The sequence below is a fragment of the Acyrthosiphon pisum genome, chromosome X (genome assembly GCF_005508785.2).
Source record: "Acyrthosiphon pisum isolate AL4f chromosome X, pea_aphid_22Mar2018_4r6ur, whole genome shotgun sequence".
NCBI lineage: Eukaryota > Metazoa > Arthropoda > Insecta > Hemiptera > Aphididae > Acyrthosiphon > Acyrthosiphon pisum.
In genome coordinates, this window is record NC_042493.1 from 86,265,512 (window position 1) to 86,291,993 (window position 26,482).

At 30.9% G+C, this 26,482-nt stretch overlaps 1 protein-coding gene across 2 annotated transcripts in view; it reads right to left on the minus strand.

The window, feature by feature from the left end:
- The window catches only part of LOC100569056 (protein Teyrha-meyrha), a 154,527-nt gene that overhangs the window by 118,400 nt on the left and 9,645 nt on the right, over positions 1-26,482 (minus strand). For both annotated transcript variants that reach the window (XM_016806919.2, XM_008187849.3), the window contains exon 3: positions 22,044-22,665. In XM_016806919.2, the coding sequence (XP_016662408.1) occupies positions 22,044-22,665 (622 nt within the window). The remainder of the gene's footprint in view (positions 1-22,043; positions 22,666-26,482) is intronic.

Consider the following 26,482-nt stretch of genomic DNA (forward strand, 5'->3'; position numbering starts at 1 on the left):
GATACTGCATTTAAAAGTTTATTTCTCTTTTAATACACGATAATACTAGATAAAAAATGCAGTATCTCCTTAAGAATGAAAAAAAAAACAAAAATAATGATCTAAGTCCAAACACAAATATTCAAAAAATTAAGGATGCCTATCACTAATAATTAATTTTTAAAAAAAGTGGGTAAAAATAATGATTTTATGGTGAAAAACAAAGAAATCGAAAACTGATTTTCCCAACAATTCAATTATCGGAGATACTGCTTGTTCCACTAGGAGGGCAGTATAGGTAGGTAGGTAGAGGTATTCCATCGGTTCCATACAAATCAGGACTGCAACGAAATCGCGATAAAAAAAAAAAAAAAAAAGTGGCCATCATTTCGCCATAACATTATATAGGTATATATGCATCACGCGCAGTGCATAAGAAGAAACGGCAATTCGACTTTATGCGCAGTAATACGATATTATACGAACAGAATTTAATATTATTAAATTTTTTTTTTCGACAGTATATTATATCTATACAATGCGGAATCGTGTTTACACTGCATCTATAATATGTACCGCAGCGTAATATAAAATATATTCTTATCGGGTTGATGCCGACGTCGTATTCAGTCGTATGGTTATGATATACACGTGGCGTGTGCACGACGTCCACGCACGCAGACACGACGACGACGATCGGATGCTGCGGAGGATTATGTTTGGGGTATTTCGTTATTTCTCGCCGGGGCTTCCGGGCAAAATTATTATCGTTTTTCTCGCTGACCCGAAACCCTAGGCGAATTCCTCCTACCCGCGTGCACCTATATAGGTACAGCCGCCGGCGCAGCGTTATATACCATGGTATACCGCGGTGCAGCACGCGTAGGTTATATATATGCATAAAACTTTTCCGACACAACCTTCAAACGCACATATCTGCACGGCACAAGCACGGAAGGCGGCGATGGTGGATGAGGAGCAGGAAAGAAGAAGAAGAAGACGACGGCGACAAGATGTTTTCACTTTTATAGAGCTTACTTTTACGAGTCATAAACACCCTCCCCCGCTCGTCAACGCGGCGCTGAACGCACACACACACATATATAATATTATACGCGTATATACACTTACACACATATATATATATATATACATTACACACCTACATACCTCACTCGTCCTCATTCCGTATGCTCCGTTATCGTGACCCTTCTACGCCCGTACACGTTTTTCTTCCCTTCTCGTTCGTAGACAATGTTAAATACTGTCGAGCCCAACACGCTACGCCGTGTAATATAATAAATATATCCGTTTGAGGACCGGCAACCACCTCGGTCGCCAATTGAAAACGACCGTTTCTCCGCTGCCGCGTCCGCACAACACGCGGTTACGGCTCCGAGCGAGACGCTATACGTCGTATATAAATACTTAAACGGGACCATTTCCATTTCAACCCCTATACGCGCCGCCACTAAAACGCCAAACATAACACTTTTAATATAAACGCATATATATATATTTATTATATTTTTTTTACGTCCCCGCGCGCGACGCTTTAATAGCTCAAAGGCCATGCAAATTTCGTTTATGTCGAACGTTAAAAACATTGTAACGAATTGTGATGCTTGCTGTGTGTGTGTCACGAGAGCTTTTTAAGAAGAAATAATGTTCACATTATCTATCTATTCAACGCCATTACTGCAGGCGACTCTTATCGCGCTTTACGATCATAGTCGAATGGCTAAAATGGAATTTTTCGTTTACGATACAATGATATTCGTTTCACGATATAGCCAGTCGTAAACGAGAATTTTTCAACTAAAATTATTCAATTAAAATATTGAAAACTTAATAAGTAAAACGCAGTAGCGGTATTATTTATTCCTTACAAGGTATAAGTATTACTGCATACTGCACTATGCAATTGAATATCGATTAAAGTTTTTTTAATTGTTAAAAAATAAAATAATGAAAATGCATGCGTTTCTAGTTTCAAAGATTCATAAAAACTCTTGCATATTTTTAGTAAATAATGTCAAAACTAATTTAAATTAATTATTGTAATGCGATTTGAGTACTATTATATAACCATAATTTGTATAACATCAAGATTGAATACTTAAATTTACAGCAAAGCGATACCCGCTGTTCCCATCGTTTTTTTTTCTTACTTTCATAAAATATCTGAAATTAAAAATATAAAACTACATCTACAATTATGTCTCTTCCCCCTCAAAAAAAAAATAAATATTTTTTATAATAATGAATAAAATATTCAGTCGGTTTGAAAAAAAAAAATTCGTATTATTGTATGATTTACAATATGTAATTATATCTAAAAATCATTCGTCCACATCGGGTTCGCCGCATATTTTTTTGCCAATTTTGTAGAAATTAAGATTCATTTTAGGAATTTATAATTTTGTTCTTATACCTACATAAAAAATATTATTTACGTACACGTCATATTATAAGAGTATACTCTTATAATAAGGAGCTTTTGCTTGTTTAGGTTTCCAATTTACTCAAAACAGGGTTGTTAAGAGACCCTAATCATTAATATTGAACTGACGTGATTTTGAAATTTTGATGAAACCGATTCATTGAAACAGACAATTTTACAATCTATAATGTCAAATCAATTATCTTTATAGATTGTAACGTTATATATTATTAATATGTTAATCAGTGGTTCGACATAACAGTATTATAAACCGATTGTACATGCGTTACATTAATTATTCATAAAGTAACAAAATCAAAACATTCTTCCCCCTTATATTGAGTTTCTCTCGACTCATTTAGATACAAATGTCCCATCAATTCCGATGCGTTTGTTTAGTGTTTGTGACACTTCCATTTCGTGTATGGACCGCAGACTGCCATGCAATTATAGAAACATTAAATCGGTAGACGATTTTACGTCCATTCGTACAAAATTAATTAACATTTTTATTACATGCGAGTACAACATGAATAGGGTGAAAAAATGTCGGAACCTGTGACGTCGAAAAAACCGATGATGACAACTACCCCTCACTCACTCACTATTATTATTATTATATTATTCGCACTTTCACGCGCATTCATTATTTGCGTCTAATTTCAGTTAAATATAACATAAAATATAAAACTGTGATGAACCTACGTATATTATATGCGTGCGCTTATACAGCACTTTCCGCATCACATTTATATAAAATATTTCATTTTACATACTAAAATTGTTTTAGTTCAGTACAGTTATAATATTGTATTATCTTTATTAGTTAATCAAATACGTTTCAACTTGAATAGAATAAAAACGTAATTCGTCTCGATTTTCAGTAGGTACAAGATTATTTACTTTAACGATTATCAATGACGATTAAAAAGATTAACGTGCACAACAAGGCGGGTTTATAGCTTACACGTATTACGTGCACATATATCAACTCGAGAAAATCAACGTAGCTCTATAGTAAGTCTGCCACTATTATTATACATTAGACGCAATATGGAGTGGGTACGATGCTTTTGATATTTCTCAATAATAATATAGTTTATTGCAGCACGTGCTGGGGTGACGGAGGTCTGTCTAATTGGCTGAGCGAGCTGTGCGCAGACGAAATTCCGAACTTATAAGTAACAAAAAGAAAATAATAATGCATTTATATGATTCGTACGCGGTTTATACATTTTTACCATCGGTTACTGCCAAGCTATCCAATGTGTCTGTTGAGCCGTAAAATTGTGGCGACGAGCATTCATCCTGTAACAGTGTAACCTAACCAATCACAGGACGCAGAAACGGGTTTCTCTTACAAATCAAACGTTGAAATGCCTACCATATCGATGTTGTAGAGATTTAAGGTGTCGTCAGCCGTGTCATCCTGTACCTACATAATATCAGTATTATAATATTGTGTTCATAATAAATACTATGAACGAACACGATACATATAACAATTAGACGAGAATAACGATGAATCAAAACATTCTTTGAAAAAATTCAATGATTTTTATTTTTTTAATAACTGATAGTTGTATACCAACAATATCTTTTAAATTTACTAAAATTACGATTCAAACCCTAAATCAAATTTCAATTGTTAAGAAATATTATAATAATTTAAATTTTTTTCTCAAAATACTTTAATAATAAGTTGTCGTGCACCTATGTCTGAATGCATTTTAGTATACCTAAATAGTTATAGCCTTATAATATGTAAAAGACTATTCTTCTAAGGTTTAAGAAAATATCTATCATCTATTCAGTTTTATTTAATTGAGTGATTTATATTTGACTATACTTTAATAAGACTAGGTATTGAAAGTTGCAATATCTATTGATATGTTATTATAAATATTATTAATCATAAAATATATTTTGATATGATATTTTAGTGCCTAAAATAAAATGTCGAATTAAAACAGTATTACCAGATATATGATACTATAATAATATATACCCGGAAAATATTTAAAAACGAATTACAGAACACAGGTTAGTAACATAAAATAAAAACACCTAAAATATATAATTAAATATTTCAAATTTAAACCACACGTACATGATGCAGTAGGTATCAAACGTGAAATATTTTAATTAATCGTATTTAAAACATCGTAGAATATATGCACAATGGTTATAAAATATTATAGTATTATGAATAATACAATTATATAATATTATATGAATATAAAATCCAAAATGTTTTTTACAACTCTCGGAGATATCATATTATTATAGTATTTTAGTAGTTATTTACTTCAATATTTCTATAAATTATTATCTTATTTCCGCTGGTACGTGATCGAGCCACCTGCAATATATCTGTACTGTAGACAGAAGACATATAAATAGGTACCTTTGTTTTGTCATCTCGTATTATATTATTACATATTATTATTATTATTATTGCATATTGCCGTTCGCATTTTGATCGTTAAATTATAACAAGACGGTGCAACACACGGTTTTGGGATGCAGCCAAATAATAAGTTGCATCAACAAAACGGGAAACTAAAAACTGTACACGCACATTGAGCTTATATATAATAATAATAATATATGTATACGTTTTCCTTTTCCCCGCACGTTTCGCCGGGCTTACACTCCGACCACTCGTCCCAGTCAGTTATTGGTTTCCGATAAATCGTTAGCATAATACGCTTATAAATTTCGGTTTTTAATAAGGGTCCGCTGTTGGAACACTGTTTTCACACGTTATTAAACTTTAGCGGTCGCCCGTTAATAAATCTTGTCTTCTCTCGCCCGCTCGAGTGGTGCAACACATCCGCCCTGTAAAGCCCATTCGTTCGTATTATGCGTATAATTTGATGTGTTTTTTTTTCTGCACCCCCCTTTCATGCGGTCTTGAAAGTCCCGAGGATTTATCGCCAATCAATGTGTAAACAAGTGCGGATTTCACACGACGAAGATACAAGCGCGTTGGGCTTTTTTTTTACGCGTAATAATCGGTAAGCCTATACTAACTGCACATGCTAACATTTTATTATAATAATATATTATAGGGGTAATATTATTATGGTACTGTGGCGCACAACGGTTACAATACGAAAAGCAAGAGAAAAAAACAATTATTGTAACAGCTAATAGAAAATCTATGGTAATATATTATACTTGTTTATTTATTTTATTTTTTTAATTTGAATTTGGATACGTCCAATGTAAATTATACATAATGTGAACATTTGCGTATTCAGAAACAATTCATTTTAGAAAACATAATGCAATGTAGTTTTTTTTTATATAAATTGTAAAGTACCTATATGAGAAAAAAATGTTCGTTATCAGACCATATATAGGATGTTAATAAATTGTATTTTTGAATTCAGAATTTAATATTTAGAAATATCCAATACTCTTCCTTACATTTCTAATAAACATTTAGATATTATAATGATTTACTCTTCAAATCCAGCAATTATCTAAAATAATATTATTACATTATGGTCACTGTTACTGTAAATTATAATGCCTAGTTTATTTTTCAAATAAACCAAATTCAATATGAACGACGAACGTACACCATGTTTGATGTAACTATATAGATGCTAGGTATACTATATTTAGAGTAGAATATACTGATTTTAAGTTATGCCCTATGTCATTTTTTCAATTCTATGTAGGACCATGCATATGACTGTTAAAGTTTATATATGAATAAAACAATTAAATTTTGAGTATTTTATTTCCTTTTTGTTGTACCTAAAAACCTGTTCTGTGACTGATAAAAAAAAACAGGATTTTTATAATCGCGTTTTTTATTGATTTTATTTAATGCGAATTACTTAGTGGTAAATTACGTTTTTATTAGAAGTAATAGACGTAAAGTAATATACTTCGTAGGTGGTCTATTAAAAATAAGTCTAAATTTGTGAACATCAAGATTTACTAATTTAATTTTAAAAGATCACACATAGGTTGGTACCTACATCATGTAAGATAAAATAAAAAATAGTTTAATAAAATTAACTGGCTATAAACACAATATAATAATATCATCATCCACATTATTTTACAACAATTAAAATGTAACTAAATCGAATTGTGCTATACCATATTATTATACAAATTACAATAAACAGTATAACACTGTATAAAACAAGACATAAAACATGTTATATGTATTTATCATAATTTTGTACTTAATATAAATATTTGTACATACTAATAAATATATTTCTAAATAGAAACTTTAAATATGCAATATTGATAGGGATGATTTTTAGTTCATTATAGTTCACTATATTCGTGTAATCTTGTAGTACCTACCTATGCATTAAAATCAATTCATCAATATCGTTAATATAAATATTTAAAAAAAATTAACTTAATAGAATATACCTTAGGAATTATTCGATGAATGATCATTTCATGAAATGATATCAATAGAAAATATAATAGCAATGTGTTGTCATCAATCATACAAATCTCCTGTAATTCGTGGTTTTGTATAGGTATCTACGTAAAGCTATGTAGATAATTACGAAAGAAATATTTTGAGACTACCACTAACCATACTAAATGATACACTAATAATATTTTAAGTGAATTAAAAGTTTTTATATGTTACATTTATTTATTATAAAACGATATTTGAGCTTTTATGTGCAGAACTTATTAACTTATCAGTTATCACTTAAACAAGCATACAATTAGATCATAATATGACACAGGTATAGGCCTAATATCTTGAAGTCTTTAAAATAAGTAAATAACACATAACCAAACAAATACAAACAATAGTGTTAACATTTAATAAGTAGGTATTTAAAATGATACATTGTTGTATGCATTACAATATTATAAACAACCGTGTCCGATATTATTTACGTACACATTTTCATTTTATTTTATTCCAAAATAATAGCCTTGGGGGAAAAATACAGACAACAATTTAAACTATATAGGTAAAACAATAAAATATTAATGATAATATAATATATTTTTATATCATTAACAATATAATAAAAATTAGTCATTAAACATTAAGTATACCTGTACTAATATAAGAGAACACCATGAAGAAATTCTGTGTCAACCATTCATTAATTCACTTTTTTTTAGTGTATCATTATTATTACATCATATTACGAATTTCATAGCTTTTTAAATTATTCAATAATAAAATAAATAATAATTAGGTACCTAAAAGTATTTTATAATAATCTTGATATGTTCAAGTGTAGTATTTTATTTCAATAAAGAAACCCTATAAATTATAAATGGTTAATTACAGTAAAGTCGTGATTACCAATAAAATCACCGTATATTAATATATCTATATTATTATATTGGATTTCAGACACTTCTCCCTGGTATTATATGCTGCAAAGACGGTTAATTAATGCCCAAAATACACGGCTAGTGCGTTGTACCTATTGTGTCGTATAATTATTTTATTAGTTGAACGTTTTCAGACACAGTTCGTATTATACTAGAGTACAACGTGACGGCATAATATAATATTAAGTGACCAGTTATAATATTATATTGGGACCCGGGCATCAAAGACTCTGATATGATTAAGCTCCAATTATTATTAATTATCAACTGTGGGATTGTGATTAAGGAGGTAATAACGATTGTTTGCACCACGGTCGACAGGAAATTTCGCCGATACGGGGTCAACGACGCGTGAACAACGCGTGCACCGTATAGGGATGGTGTGTTTTGCATAACACAATATGTGTGTATATAGTCGTTATTATTATTACAATGCCATCCTACACACTCGCAGTGTGTACATAATATAAACATGGCGTGTACAATATATATATATATATATGAGGCGAGCGAGGAAACCCTTTGATGATCGTAGTAGCTGCAGAGTCGATAACAATAATTAATTGTCACCTAATTTGCGTCGGGAAAAAGCGCGGAAGATTACATAACTGCAGGTACGAACGTCCTATACGCATCGCGATAACCGACCATCAAGTACGAGAACGATTATTGTAAGCAATCAGAATTGTGGACGTCAATCGCGCAGTTATAGGTCCATCTGCAATCTGCGATGCGACTGCATGGAGACGTTTCAAACCAAACGCACCGAGTCATTCTCGACTCGATATATTATTATAAGACGGGACATTATATCGATACAATTATTATACTATTATTATGGTTGAAATTGGTTAGCTAATTTAACCCCGCGGCTTATTAAAAAATATATGACGTATTGAACCGAGAACGGTTGTAGGTATACTTCAATATGTACATCATGACGTATACCGTTTGATGAAATTATCAGTCGAATACACATTGTACGATGACGAGTAAAAACGCGATGGGGACGGCGTTTGGAAAATTGAATGGTAACAAAACGTTGTTGGAAATATGAAAATAATATAGTAACACCCCCAGATACAGCCATACAGGAAACGAGCAGTACTGTGGACGTCAATCGCGCAGTTAGGTCAATCTGCGATGCAGGTCCATCATAATATTAAATTGTGCAGACTGCACGATGTTTCAAACCTGCAAATGCACCGAATCACTCTCGGCTCTATATTATTATAACGCGGGAGATTATATCGATTCAATTATATTATTATGGTTGAAATTGGTTAGCCAATTTGGTAACCCCGGCTTATTAGAAAATATGATGTATTGAACCGAGAACGGTTGTAGGTATATATGTACATCATGACGTATACCGTTTGATGAAATTATCAGTCGAATGCACTTTGCACGACGGCGGGTAAAAACGCGATGGGGACGGCGTTTGGAAAATTGAATAATAACAAAACGTTGTTGGAAATATGAAAATAATATAGCAACACCCTCAGATACATTCCCGGCATATCGTTCCAGTCGGGTAATCAATGTGGCCTCTAAAAAGCTCCTCTGGCGCACAGCAATCTGCGTGGCGGTGGTGGTGATGTGTTCCGCTAAACAGTGCCAAACCGACCCGTCAATATTAATATCGAGTTACCATAAAAGGCCCGTTGCCCCTTTCCTTTTCCCCGTCGTGTCCTATGAATGTGGTCGGAGGGCCGGAAAGAGCGCCGCTGCAGTAGAAAACAACTCAAGTGCATAACAAATTATATCTGCGTAATCAAAACAAATCAAAACGTGGACTGAACAAAATATGAATACAAATTAAAAGTATCCGAAAGTCTTCGAAATTAATAATGTTCATCATTACATATTATTAATATTTTACAACAGTAATTTTTCTTATATTATCTTAAATATTTAGACTTCACGTATAGCTGTTTATAGATTACAATATATATACAGATAAAACATTAGTAAATGCGTATAATTATACCACACAGTACTTATGTAATTATGTATTTCTATAGAGTGTTACCACTGGGTATCTTCCCTAATCTCATTATTCATATCATTCTTACTTGTCATATATCAAACCTACTTATTATACTAAGAACATGTATAGATTGTAGATTTCTTCAAATAATAATAAAAAAAAAAAATATGTATTTATGTACCTAACTAGGTATTTATTATATTTTTAATTTGTTTCATGTTTGTGACTTTTTTAATCATTCGATTATATTAAGTTTTAGTTTGAGTTATTTCAATATTTTGAAAGAATATATTATATTTTTTATGGAGAAGTTTTATTTAATTAAATTCAAACATTTACTGCACAAACGTTTTTAATGTGTCAATGAACATAATAAAAAGTAATTTTCAATTAGGTACTTTAACTATATTATTATTTATTTATATTTTGTATTAGTTAGCTTTAACAGTTTAATACGTTTATAACTTTTAATAGTCATACTAAAAAATATATTATAACATTTATAATCTCTCGGTAAACTCTATGGGGGTAGCAGAGGGGAATACCTGTCGAATGTGCATACATATAGGTGCGGGTTTTTTTTTTATATCTGTAGTAGGTAATTATAGGTACATATCGTACGTAACAAAATTCAACCATGCAGCGACTAGTTTAATTTATTATCCACAATATTGTCTCTTGGTGTTGAAGAAAACCGATGGATGATTTTAAAAATCAAAATACATCACCTCAAAATTGATATATATTACAAAGGTAAAAAATAGGCAATTATAATATTATTTTATAGATATCTACTTTAAAATAAGATAATTTATGACTTATGTATTAACGTCTAACGTAATAGTACTACATACTTGTAGTTATAGTTAAGTATATATTATATAATAACAATATATTATACAACAACAAAAAAAAATGTGTTAGCCTAGGCACCTACATAATTGTTAGTTATAACTTATAGTTAAAACTTTAAACTTCAAAGATAGAGTCAACTCATCATGTTTTTAACAAACAAATATGAAAATTTCTAATTTTTTAGATACAGCAGACATGCAAGTATGTTCTATACTTCAATGCAAAATATTATGATGTATCATAATAAATATTGTACACTGAACCTACCTAAATAAATATTTAAATATTTCTAAATTCGAATAATTAAGGTATTTCATAATTTATTAGAATTGAGTTTAAGTCAACATAGTTGTATATGAATATCAAACATAATAGGCAACTTTAATTTAAAAAGTGAAAATATTTACTATTATCGCTTGACATAAATCACTGATTTTTTTGTGCAAAAGAAATCTTATTTTAATCACAAGAATAAGTGGATTTATTAATATTTTATATAATATACGATATGCCGCAAAATATTATTACTATATAGTATATTTTTTATATACATATAATATATTTTATTTTTCTTAAATCTCCAAAACCATATAGTAGGTTAATTACAATAACAACAAAGAGTTTATTATTTTTAAAAATTAACGGTTTAGAATAAATACTATGGCTGAAAGTGGTCTGTATAAGTATTTTTGAAATCAAATTAATCAACTGCGAATATGGAGCGGAGAAAGGAAGACTTGCCAAATAACAAAGTTTTTATAAATCCAATAGAAGAAATAAATAAGCCACATTAATAATCCACGTGCTGCAGTGAGTATGTACCATATACATATGTGTTCATCCGAGGGACATATAATTTATTGATGACCTTGATGACGTAGGATGCCAAAAAAAAAGGTAATACTTTACTAAGAGGGAATAAGGGCGTTTTGGCACAGATCACTGGAGCTTTTTGACGTTACCCGACAAGGGTCGAAGTAATCTTGTGGTCGGTTAATCGCAAGGAATTACGGCGCTTATCGGTGGTACTGCGGGTCCCCAAATGACCAGTAGTTGAACACCAACTACCACCATCACATATTAATCCTCGTTTTATAAACTACTATATGGTGTTTCATGCCTTGCATAATTCATAGGGTTGGCAGACAACCGATGACAAGACATATATACTCGGTCCACAAAACACGGTGTTCCAAATTGCAGTGAAAGGTAGGAAGAGGGTAACACTAAATAAATCCTGTTTTATAAAGAGCCTGTAATCCGTTTCGTTTAACCCATGATCCCCGGTCTTAATTAAACGCCATGCAATTTAATGGCTCATTTCACCAATTAAGATGAACACAGTTGTAAATGTATAATAAAAGTTTCAACATTTAAAAATAATCAAAAACACACCTAAACGTATGCATTATGTAGTACCTATGTTTGGATACAAATTACAAAACATAAACTAAAATTTTATTTAGTACTTACAACAGTATAATTTTTGCCTAAAAGGTTATTTTTAAAAATGGGATTGAATCCATAAAATATAATAATTTACTCTAAAAGTTTTATACACCCACAAATATCTAATCATTAAGATTACAACAAAATAACTAAAATCGTTATTCTTAGTTTTAATACGTAGTTTTGTCCAAATTTGAACTTATAGTAACTGTAAAAAATAACTGTTTTTTTTAATTTTTGGTTACAATTTGAATTCTTTATGAAAATCCACGTTTTAAATTTTCAATCTTAACTAAAAAAATTGAAAATGTTATCATCTTTTAACTAATATAAATTTGAACTTTGAATACTTACAAAAAAAAATCGTGCATTATTGGATCTTTAATATTTATCAACTGCTACAACTTATAAGAAACCTTGTATCAAATTGTCACGCTTTTTTACCAAATAAATACAATTTTATTGAAATTTACAGAATAAAAAACTAAAATAATTTAAAATGTCTATGAAAAATTGAAAACGAGTCAAAATATTTGGAAAATTGTATCATCTATAGAAAATGATAAAATAAACGATTGATATAAAATGCAAGTACTTGCGGTCAATAGTTTTTGAATAACTACAAAATAAGAAAATTGTTGTATGAGAATTTGTTAATTTACGGGTGTCCAATGTCCAATATCTAATGTCTAACTTCAAACACTCGTGGATTTACGCTCACATTTTTTTTTTAAATTTACATTAACAATAACTTATGAGTTATTGTTAATGTAAATTATATTTCCAAATATTATTAGCGAGCAAACAATTTTTATTCAAAATAATTTTGGACCCGTCAAAATACCAACTAAATTCACTTTCCTATCAGAAAAGATCCTGTTGAAAAAATTCGAATTACCTATTCCTACTGTCTCAAAAGGTGATGAGGGACACAAAAAAAACACACACATTATTGTAAAATCAATACAGTCATAGTCAGAATCTAAAAACAAAGTCAAGTTACTATTAATGTTTTAACTGAAAGAATTTTTAACCTAAAAGTATTGAAATTCTAACTTTACGAGTTAAATGTTTTTTAATGATATGTAGTTACTGATCAATTAACTAATTGTATAGCCAAGTTAAGTTATTTTTTTTCTTATAATATAAACGCCATAGATTTAAAATAAATTTTGTTTTGTGTAAATTATTCTTTCTACAGAAAAAAAGTATTCCAGTATATTATAATTGTGCATGTAATATAAATAATAAATTGTAGACTTTAAATGCATTTCTAAATGTTGAAAGGCCATAGGGATTAAAATAGCGTAAGTACGTCATATATAAATTATAAATGCAAGTATACAACCATATAAATGTCTATGTATAATTAAAATTTTACCTAAATACACTACCAGATAACCTAGTTTGACGGTTAAAGATACGATATTGCCATGATATCTTAAAAATTAACTAACCACAAACTATCCTAAATAACATAATATAACTTCAGTAAGTAAAGTTCTAAACTGTTCTCATTTGATCTCATTGGATGGCCTCCATTTATGTTATTTTTCTGTAATTTACTAAATGTATAATATATTATCTTTACTGTATAGTTCTGTTGTTGTGGGTAGGTATATATATAATATATCAATTCGTGTATTGTGCTTTGGAATATCCAATTAAATTAAGTTATTTTTTTCTGTTAAACTTGTAATTTTTACAAGTTGAAAAAAAGTAACATAATTTTTAATTTTAATCTTAACTTACATATTTCCATAATAATAAATTTAACTTCGAATTAAAATAATAAGTGAACTTGACCAGCCTTTTTTAAAAGAAGTCATATAAATCATATAATATGTAAAATGGTTTTTAACGGTACTCAATAATGGTATAACTACCAATAATATGATAATAATATTTAGGTAGCTGGGTACCTACTTGTAATAGTTGTTTCACGTTATATTTTCTAATGGATTTCAAATTATCATCGAATATTTGGGTTTGGTATACATAATAAAGCTCATAAAATAATAATTTAATTTGTTTATATAAAAATGTTAAGGTAGGTAATGTTTATAATAGCTGATCAAAAATTATTTAAAGCACGAAAAATGTCTTGCGAGAAGATTAATTGACAACCACGTCACGATAATATATTGAAATCGAAAGGTACCACTAGTCATGTATTTAATTTTGGGGCTGATCAAAAAAATGATAAGACACAAACCGTGTATTTATTTTAAAACGCACATTCTGCAGATAGTCACATCTTTTTTACTACAGAGAACTTAAAAACGTTGACGGAAACCAACATAATTACCAATGACCAGTAAAATGTTTTTATGATCGTGCAAGTTGTATTGAAATGGATGTGTAATGCCACAGTTGATACTTAGTATTTCGGTCAATATCCTTATAATCTTATACCTATACGTACTGATAAAAAGGCACCTTTATCGTGAAAATAAAATCACAAATAAAAGGTCACAGAGAGATGTAATTGTCATTATTATTTAAACGGAGCATAAGTGTATCCCAACTGAGTTCAAGATTCCAGCAAGTCCAAAATAAATGAAACATAGGTAGGTGTACAGGAACAAGGGAGTAATTATTTAACGTTGACATATTATATTCCAGCCGTGCAATAAATGGTGAGAGTAGTGGTTGGAAGGCGATAGGAGAAGGCAATAATAATATTATATTAAGACGTCAAAAAATAAAAACATTGAAGAAAATCGAGATGTACGCGCGCGGCATACGATTCAATAACAGAATACACGATAATAAAACTAAGGTAGGTATATATAAAAGTACACGACGACACCACACATGACCGTGGTCGCGGTGGCGGCGGTGGCGGTGGCGGCGGCGGCGTTTAGCATTCTACGACATTCCACGACATGCGGAGAACTCTCCATCACCCACTGCTTGTTAAAAACCATTGTAAGACCGGAGCCGCGAATACTATTAAAAAAAAAAAAAAAAACCAAACCAAACGTAACGAATGGATAAAAAGACGAAAAAAAAGAAAACCAAACGCAGTGAATAAAACAAAACGTGGAATAAAACGCTGCTCCCGATTGAGTGTATACGTAGGGAACAAGCCAACACTATGCGCACGACTTACATATTATAATACATATACATACGACTTATATATTATAATACATATATACGACTTACATATTATAATACATATATACGACTTACATATGTATATATAATATATATATATATATGTACATACGCGGACGATACTACGGCAGCGGCCTTACACTATAGTACGACACAAACACACACACACACCCCGCACATAATAATATATGCGCAAAATATACCTCTGATGCCGTGTACACTATACGTCTATACGTCGTCGTGCTTGACAATTTAATGTTTTGCGCACACGAGTCCTTTGGGACGCTCCGCCGCCGTCAAACTCGCGCGCGCCCGCGCGAACACACACACACACACACACACAAACACGCGTGTACATAAGCAGTGCTATGCAAAACGCGTCGTGAAACAACGTAATAATTATTATTATCAACGCGATTCCCGTCCCGGTCCGTGCGGACGAGGTTCGAAATGACAGGACGACGTGTTCGGCCGCCGCCGACCGACGAAGACGACGACCGTCCGTCAAACGCCGCCGCCGCCGCTCCGGCGACCGACCGTATATTATAATAATAATAATAATATAATAAAGTAGGTAGGTATATAATAATATTTTTATCATAATTATTATTATTATTATTATTATTATGTGTGCCGTGCGCTACAAGTGGCCGTCGCGGCGTTCCACCAGGTGTCAAGTCCCTCGACACTATATTATTATTATTATTATTATTATTATTGTATTACGCATAATAACATAATGTTGTAATCACTGTTATATTATTATTATGTTTATAACGCTGCAGAGCGATACTCCCTGTGACCCATTTGGGGACATTGCATAATAATACCATGCCACTGCACTGGTTTTTAATCGATCCGCCACTTCGTACATAGAATAATATTATGATCGGCGGGGGCGACGTCGACACGTCCGTTTAAACCTCGCGGTGTTGGGCAAAGACGAGCAAGTTTATAAACGAAATTAATTTGACTTAATGAAGTTGAGGCAGCGTTGGGGCAGCGTCAAGTTTTAAATTAACAGTTAATAAAACAATAAATTTAACTCTAAAGGTGTAACGTCAATATATATGGAGAGAATAGTAACTTTTAATTACCTATACTCAGCTAAAAACAAGTTAGTTATTTTTTTTTTGATTACTATATACTAGCTATATTGCAACTTTAACAATTTTTCAATAATAATTAAAATTCTATCGTGCTGCTACCTATTACTTATTTCTTCTTATTGCTTTATTCGACCGTAATGGAAGTGCAAATATAAATATAAAAAACTTCAGACAAAATATTGGACGAGATAACAGAAAAATAAAATCAGTTGGGTAAATTATCATAAATTAATAAAATTTTACATTTTTTACAACAATTCCTTCAGATATATAAAGTTTTTACTGATTGCAGTAAAACCAGTGATTTGACAGCAAATGATAATAATTGTTAAAAGTACCTACTTAAGGTATCAAATGATTATTATGTGTTGTGTACTTGTGTGATATTCAATTGTGTTATATTATTTGTTATATGAATAATATGCATAAATATCATTGGCTTCTTTTAAAAAAACGGTTGTTTAATAATTTCAGAAGAAATGCATGTGTACCCTTCTGTTACACGTAATAGCTTAGACTAGGGTGGTTCAACCCCCGACCCTCGAAAACTTTTTTGGAAAAATACTAAAAATTACTATAAAACGTTAGGGGATGAATAATGTTGAATGAATAATGCGAATCAGAATTTTCGTGGTGCAGGGAGATTTTTTTCTTTTGGCAGCCCCTAGTATTTTGAAGTGTAAATTGGCCCACCAACTACGACAGGTTAAACCACACTAGTTTAGAAAATTACGCGTTTGTATCTAAATCAAGGAATATTTTAATAGTTATTTAATTGTACATTTTTTATTCTAACCACAGCGTGTACAGCATGTCAGCATGAACAACAAAATAGATACCTAATTAATTAATAAGTTATGATTTGTAGGTTTGTTAACTGATTAATGCCTGCCTTTATTATTGATCATAGGAACAGGCACTCCATTTGCTGTGAACGTCGTAATAACTAATAGCTATATAATAACGACTTAAAATTAATTTTGAAAGCCCGCCGGGGACATTATTATGGTGTAGATAGTAGTTTTATCGCATAATTTTGCGATAGAAACTTTATACTCGAAGCTCGATGTATACTGTCGTTAGTACCTATAACAGTTTCTTACGTTTTCGAAGCCCAATAATGAATGTGCTTTAAATTGCATTGTTTAGACTCCAATAATAACTAAAATCATTTTAAAATCACAAATTCCTCTAAAAAATACAACTTATCTAAAACAAATTTCTTCAAGTCTGGAGAATAGTCAGCATTTTTTGAAAATTCTTGTCAAATGTATTAAGTAATTATTTATAATTTGATGAACCACTTAACTAAAACAAACATTCCAGTACAAACTAAAAAAAAATCTTTAATCATTCATTTTTTTATCACAACAAAAAACCAAAGTACAACCAAACCAGATAACTTAATTGAAAAATTTCAGATGCTAAAATATATTTTTTCGTTAACCACTGGGAATTTGTAAAACGTATCTATTCTATATATAGGTAGATATACAACTTTTAGAGCATGACTTACGTCCAAAGTCGTAAAATAAATTGCACACGGTAAAACAAATAGCTTTCTAGAAAACAATAATCTATTCATAGCCACTCAAAATATTAAAAAAAACACGATTAAATATATGAATAAAGCCTTTTTTGCAAGAAAATTATTAAACACTAAATCTTTAAGTACTATATCTAAAACTACACATTTGATGACTGCATAATATATTTATTATCCGCAGTTAAGTGTTTATGCTATACAAGTAGATTTAGTTAACAAACACAAACAGTTAATCTTGTTGTATATAATTATCAAATTTGTAACTCGCTTTACATGATTATATTTTTAAGTGACGTTGTGTAGAAAATAATGTCTATTATTTGATTTTAAGATGTATATTATGTTTAAGTATATTATACCTAGGTATACTAATTTACAAGTTACTGAAAATAGTATAAATAAAAGATAAGATTCAATTCTTATTTAAATAAGAAGCAGCTAGGGTTATCTGGATTAGGTTATTTATGATTTTCCTTGTTGTTTTAGATAATCTTGTATTCCTACTTTATTTGTTAAGTAGGTATAGAACCTAATGCTTGCGTTTAGATATCCATAATACACATTGCACAGAGTTAATATTAAAATCACCGAATTAATTAATTTTTGTTTTTCAAAACACAGTGTTTGCACAGTTTTAGATTATGCAGGTTGCCGGTTGATATTGGTAATAATCATATAGGTATTATATTTCTTATTAAAACTTGAAACTGTACTTCATAGTTTTTTACATTACTTTACTGGTTGCCATAATATTTTTATAAACATTTATTTTATATATTATATTAATTGATTATCTTTTTATTTATATCATATATTATATCTAATATATGTATTAATATGTATTTAATTTTAATTTTTCGATATTATAAGAAAAAATATTTAATCGTGTTTAGTTTATTTAAGTAGAACTGTAGAAGATGTGCATAATTTAAGAAATATTTAAACGTTAATCCGTGTACAATTTATTTGAACATCAGATGATAAACTGAGTATAACCATCATACAAATATATGTACTGCAATTATGGTATGATTAGTGATCGGATTAGTCTAAAGTTACATTATTTTATTTATTATTTACTGTTTTATATACTATCAAGATGTATACAGAGTGAGATCAACAACTACTGCTAGATATTAACCATAGATTTCAATTGCATCGATGTATACCTACTGAAAAGTGCAGAGTACTAAGCGTATACAGTATATTCAAGTACACTTCTATGTACTGCATCAATAGGGTGTTAAGTATCATAAACAGCTTAATAACTGCATGTCGACGAGGGGAACTATTTGTGTACACGAATGACGGTGTATTAAGTATATCCCATAATGGCATAATATGATGTCGACTTGTATAATAATCCGGAAAGCTGTTACCAACGGAAAAGAGAACATGACTAACAATTATCAGCCAAATTGTCTATTCAGACGTTTTATGAATATTGTAATATTATATTAACGTATCAGGTACCTTTCGAGTGAATGTGTACACCTCGATATGAGAAATTGCAACACGCGGCCTCGCGGGTCTCGCCCGAATAATCATTTTGGAAATACTATAAGCTCCCCATCGGCAACAGCAACAGCTGAACGTAAGCATAAGTTTTCGTCAACTGCAGTGTAAGAACAGAATATAGACCGTGTAATGTATTGAAGAAAGGCTCCGACTGGGCGGCACAGTTGTAGTTCACAGTGAAATTTCGAATGTGGTTATCAAAACGGTCATTATAAACCGACAAGCCGTTATCGTGTCCAGTTTGCGAGAGACAGACGGCCGACAGCGGTTTTTGTTTGTTACAATGCATAACGACCTGGAATATTAGCCACTTGTGTCGGTATACCGGTTAAGGGACACCGGAAGTCAGTTGCATAGAAGTTTTGTACAGAGAAAGGGGTAAATTGTACCCGTGTAATAGTTTGCGTTCAAAAGTTGATGTTAACCTATAATAAAGTTTCCCGGCGACACATGTGCTATTGATGAGGCACGTAATGTCACGCTTGTTAGTGTACGCCCCTCCCCTACCGTTCACGTAGCTATATATTATACCGGTTCACCCTTCAATCTCGTTACCGGAAACTTTTACACAAAACAACAAGATTATCTGTGAATTCCTACGATACGCGTTTTCACCGACAAACCATTAAACTCTATACAGATACCACAGACTATAATACGTTTGAAAAAAAAAAAATGTGCAAGACCTACAAGATCACAAGCTGAGAACATATTATTATAATGTCGTTTATATATAATATTATGATACGCCATTCATCGTATTTATATGATTTTATTTTCCTGTAACCCAGTGTGATGTTTGACCGTTCAAACCCTTGATAATTGCAGCTCTCTTAATATAGTTATTATATTGATTTAAGTATGGATGATGTATTGCTGCAGGTATTGCAGTTTTGGTTGGATGCGTTTTTTATTGAATAATATTTAATAATTATTTGTTAATTGATCATAAAGTAAAATATTACTAAATAATATATATATATATATATATAATAATTTTATAATACCATTAATATATTCCAAGTAATAACTAAAAAATTAAGATGTATATATCTAGTTAGTCTGCAGTTGAGTATATTATGTTTATTGCTTAATCATCCAAATATTAGTATAATGCTATATTATGTATTTATGGTAATAATGTATACATATAAAAAACCTATCAGTCATTTAACACCTGAATTTTGTGTTTAAAGAAATATGTATATATAATTATATTAAGATTTGATTATCTATACCAGATAGCATTTTGTAATGATAATATTATAATAATATTATTAAACATATATTTTCTGTATACCTATAGTCATTTTTGCTCTAAGCTTATAACAATATACGTAAATACTATTTTAAATACATATTCAAATATAATGGAAGAATCTGTGTACTTAAATCATTATCATATCATAAAAAAAATATATACGCGTATTTGTTTAGCGAATCAAAACATTTTGTTTTTCGAAATGTTTATTACCATAAGGATTTTTACATTGCACTGCTAACTTGCAATCAAGAACATATCATAACTCAATCTTCGTATGGAATACGCATGGTATTATACTAGGTATATCAATTGTCTGGCAATCACTTGACGTTAAAATACTTCTGCATCATAATGTCATGATTCATGATACTGTAATCCGATGTAATGTGATGCGATACTGTCGGCCGAAAAGTGATTGCAAAATAACAAGATTCACGCGTAGTGCGTACCTACTTACATAGCATAATAATATATTATAAATAGGCAGGCAACTATGAGTTATCTATACAGCACATAATATAATATACGTTACAAAACTATGAAACATTAATACCCAAGTACCTATCTATGCTAATACCACAAGGGACATTATAACGAAAATTACCGGTATACAGCAAGCGTTAGGTATACATACCATTGTATATTATATGGTTTTTCAATGGTAAAACTATATCGATCGTTTTTTCATTGCCTACTACACTACTCGTTATACTGCGAGACCGACAACAACGGCTTTCTACCGGAGTATTTTGCGGGCTGGGTCGGTCGTTATAATATTATTATTATATTATATAAACATATAGCATTACGCCGTCGAGTCTATATCATAAACTTCGCTACTATTATATTATCTGCCTATATACGCACATAATAATATTATACTACGTTCACTTCCAAGTTCTCGGTCACCCCCTTCGAGTTCCTATTATTATTATTATTATTAATAAGGATACGTTAACCTGTGCGTACAACTGCTGTCTGCTGCAGATGACGTATGACGACGACAACCCATCATATCCAGGGGCATAATAATATTTTCGAGGGGTGTAGCCCCTCTTAAGGAAGTGTAAGTACGTTATACGCTGCAGTAGCTTGTCGTGATAATCATTATACCAGGTATAGGTACTGGCTTACCGAAAAACAAACGAAATTCGCGTCCAATACAGGCTACGGACATGATATTATGCGTATATCACGCAAACGATAATATCTAAGTCAACGTTTACACTCGCGCAATGCGCGTCATTGTTGACCACCGACCAAATCAAATTATGGCCACCGAGTGCCGGCGCAATACGAACCCTAACAAAATTCAGTATAAAACCTCGCCAAGACGGAATCGCTTGGAACCGTCTAATTTGTCTGGCTTGCCGAAGTTTAACCGTACTTAATAATAATATATAAAATGCACTTACTTCTGCTCATCCTGCCGTCTTCGGATACCGCACCGGAACTCGGCGTGTCCCTGTCCGAGCACTCGTCCTTGTGTTGCTGGTGCATTGTCGCAGTGGCGCTGGACGACGGCGGCGACACGGGCATGTTGCCCGGCGAACAAGGACTCCTCCTGGGCGGATAAGGAAACGACGGCGGTACCGGTTGTTGTTGTTGTTGCTGTTGTTGTTGCTGCTGCTGCTGCTGGAGTTGATGCTGCTGTTGTTGATGATGCTGTTGGTGCGAACCCGGCGGCTGATGTTGTTGTTGTTGTTGTTGCGCCGCTCCTTCGGCGTGCGACGCCTGTTTGTCGTCCATCTTGTAGCATTTGGACGGCGGCGCGAACGCCGAAGTGAACCCTTTGAGGCTGGCCGCGGCCGCGGCGGCCGCGTGATGCGAATGGTGCTGGTGGTGCGGGTGTTGGTGGTGCGGACTCGGCGGGCCGAGCGGTTGGAACACGCCCGCCGGCGAAAACGACACCCGCGGGTCCAGCGCCGGGTGCAAGAACGGCGACTGCAGATGGTGCAGCAGGTGCGCGGGCAGCGCCGGGTAGTTCTCCATGAACCGCAGATTGAACGGGCTGTGTAGATGCTTGAGGTCGTGCATCTGTCGACACACATAACAACAATACGTAATCGTGACGGCAGGTACAGTGATTTGATATTTGCATATTATTTAAAAGTCGCGAAAAACAACATAGCCAAAAAAATTATGTTTAGGGGTAGGCACCGACGTTAAAGACACGTCATACACTAACGCGATAATGATATTATATTGCCAGTAAACGGTTATTATTTTGAAAGGCATATATCTCATCGTATCTGCCCATTCTTGGAAAATAACGCGTCCCACACAGCATTTGAGAAATAATAATATTTTGTAAATATTTTTAAGTGTTTGAATAATGAATATTTGACTGATAATATTATATAAATATTTTCTTCTCATGATCACATAATATTGTACTATATGATTGCATAATAATGTTGACTAAATAATTTTATAAAGTTTCGATGAAAATGTTTTTTGAAAATATATGATTAGAATAAATTTAAATTTTTTATAAAATATTTTCTAAATATGAACTTCTTGGCCAAAGAATATAACTAAAATATTTCTTAACTATTTACACAACTATTTAAAATATTTCCTCAACTATATTATTTTCTTGAAAATATTTTTACCATACGTAGTTATAAAATATTTAAATGCTGTGTGGGGTACATGTACATTATACGTGAAGTTCCAACATTGCCCTACGATTTTTTTTTATATATATGTGTTGATTAAACCTGCACTCCCGACTTACTTTGGACGTTTAACAGGCAATCTAATTTAAATTTCACAATCTCGAGCAGAATGCTTTTCTAAAAATACCAATATATTATAATATACTACCACTGACGTATCAGGGATGATTCCATATTGATCTTATTTAAAAAATATTTTTTTGAATTCAAACAAAATATTTTTTTATTGGTGGATCATTTTATATGGTCGAAACTGCACTCGTCCGTATAGTAGTACAAATATTTTGACGGTGAGTGATAGAGAGAATATGAAAAAAACAGTTATAATCAATGCTCAAATTCACAATTAGGTAATGTTGATTTGGAGAAAATAATTCTGAGATATTCAAAATATATACATATGTTATTAGGAATGAGGTATACTATTATTACGATAGCTAAATCTAACTACATCCAAACGAACGGGTAAGAATAAACTAAAAGGGTAGGCTATATTGGCATGTCATTGGATTATCAGAACTATGCCACATGAAGTGATTGAAGAGTTAAGTTTTAAAAAGGTGGGCAAGTGGGTGCCTGTATTCAATTTGAATGCAATGATATTTAATTATTGTATACGAAAAACGATTCTGAGTGAAGATGGTCTGCTGGCTTATATAATATTATACTAGGTATTTTTTATGATATTATTACCTACTATTAAAGTAATTTATTTTACTATTTGCAATACCATAAGTTGAATTAATTTTTTACAAAAATGTTGTATTTGACAATTTAATTTAGTTTACCTATTAAATATAAAAATATACTTTAAAAGTTTCAATTTTTATGAAATATATTTTTAAGTTACAAAATATAATAAGTATTATTAATATTCTTCATTTAAGTTTCTATTTTCGCCCAAATTTTAACTCAAAATAGCCATAAAAAGAACTGTGTTTATATTTATTTTTTGGATAAAGTATGAATTATTTATGAGAAACCTTGTTTTACATTTTTAATCCCTAGCTACAAAAATTAAATATCTTATAAATATTTAACTACAAAATAATTTATAAATGTTAATAATTTTTATAGATTTTGCCAAAATTTGAACTTTGAATGATTATGAAAAAAAATCGTGCATTTAATATTTTTGAACTGCTATTAAAAAAACTTATGAAGAACCTTGTATTGCATTTCCAAGCTACTTGACCCCGAAAACCCCAGACATTTTTATAAATATTTATGTAAGACACATTGAAAAAATTGAACTTGAAAATAAATAAGTCAAAAAGAGTTTAACTCGGAAAATGGTCATATAAACATTTAGTGAAAATTTCAAATATATTCAGTTTTTCGTCTTTAAATAACAAAAAAAATAGGAAAATCGTTCAATAAGAAATCGTAAATTTACCTAGTGAAATCTAATATTGTAAAAATATGCACTTCAAACGCTCATAAAAATTTGATGTGACTTTCCGGTAAACTTTTTATTCCATTGAAAGTAGAAACATTTATGAAGTGTATTAATTTTTCAAATCTTAGATATAAAAAGAACAATTTTGATGAATTTCCAACTCAAAATAATTTAAGAATGATCGTGATTTTGATGAATTTTATCAAAAAATTCTATCTTAACTCTTAAGTAGCTCATACAAATGATTGCGACTCAATTTTTTATATTAATTTTCCTAATAAAAAAATATTATAAGCCTTTTATTACGCATGTACAAGTTTTTTGGCACAGTACAATTATTCATTGACAATAATTGTAAAAAAAACTAGAAAAACATTTCTCATGTCTATATATCTATAAATAGTAGACAGGGCAATTCACCAAGCATGCTCACCCCCTTTTTTTCAAATAATGGAGTTATTCAAAATCTGATTTTTGGAATTTTTAAATATACTTTAAGATCATAATTTTATACTTTTAAGATTTGTTGTGCTACTTAAGGAATGCCCTGTGAAGATACAAACTTTTGTTTTTCAAATGAGAACACCCCTTTTCAATTGTAAATTATACAGCAGATAATTTTTCTGAAATATTTGACGTATCAGAATCAAAATTCGTGCGGATATTTTGAATTATTCAACTCTGTGTCCTGAGGATAAAAAGTCCATGGTAATGGGCTTATAAGATATGGATACTATGGTGATTTAAAAATTGTAATCATTAATATTAATCTATCAATATTAATAATTTGTAAAAATGATCCAATAGTATAATAAATACTACATTCAGTTTTACGTCTATTTTATATTTATGCAAAATCCTTATTAACGACTATTATCCATTTACTTTTTAATAACTAAGAAACTCAATCGAATTTTTAATTAGGTAGACATATCAACATTTTCAAAAGATTATCGACTAAATAATTTACAATAAAAAAGGGTGGTTCACATTTCAAGAACAGAAGTCTGTACATCGCCACATGGCACTCCTTAAATACTACAAACAAATTCAAGAATTTGAAAATATGGTGAATGATTATTTTTAAAAATTTCAAAAATCAGAATTTAAATAAATTCATTATTGAAGAAAAATAGGGGTTAGCGTGTTTGGTGAATTACGCTGTATATAGCTCAAAAAGAATCAAAATATTTTGAAAATTACAAAATGTTTGTGGAAAATGGTGGTATAAACATTTGGTGAGAATTTAGTAAGTTAAGTATCTATTGTTATTCGTTGTTGTTGAGCTACACTAAAAAAAAAACAAAATTTATTTTGTTGTAAAATTGAAGGGCCTATGGAAAATACAGACAACAATATTTAAAAATAACATTTAGGAATCAATTGTGTAGCTACCTGGAGCTCTCTGGTTTTAACCATAAAATGAAGCTCCAGAACTGATTGCATTTGTTTGATTTTACAAAAATTTATCTATTTTTTTTTTCAAAATCATAGAGTTATCTTTTCTTACAATAATGTACACTTACATAATGGAAAAATTGCACTATAGAAACAGTTAAAATGGTGTGTTTTGTGTTGAACCATTCTATTTCTATCAATTGTTTTAAAAGGTGTTAAAAATGAATGGATTCTTTTATTTTATTTATCTTAAAAAATTTAAAAACAAATACAAAAGATTAAATATTTGGACTTAAACTAACCAAAAGATGGGGGACACGGACATGACGTCACCCCTATTATCAAACCAAACAAGAGCGAGTTTACAATAGAACGA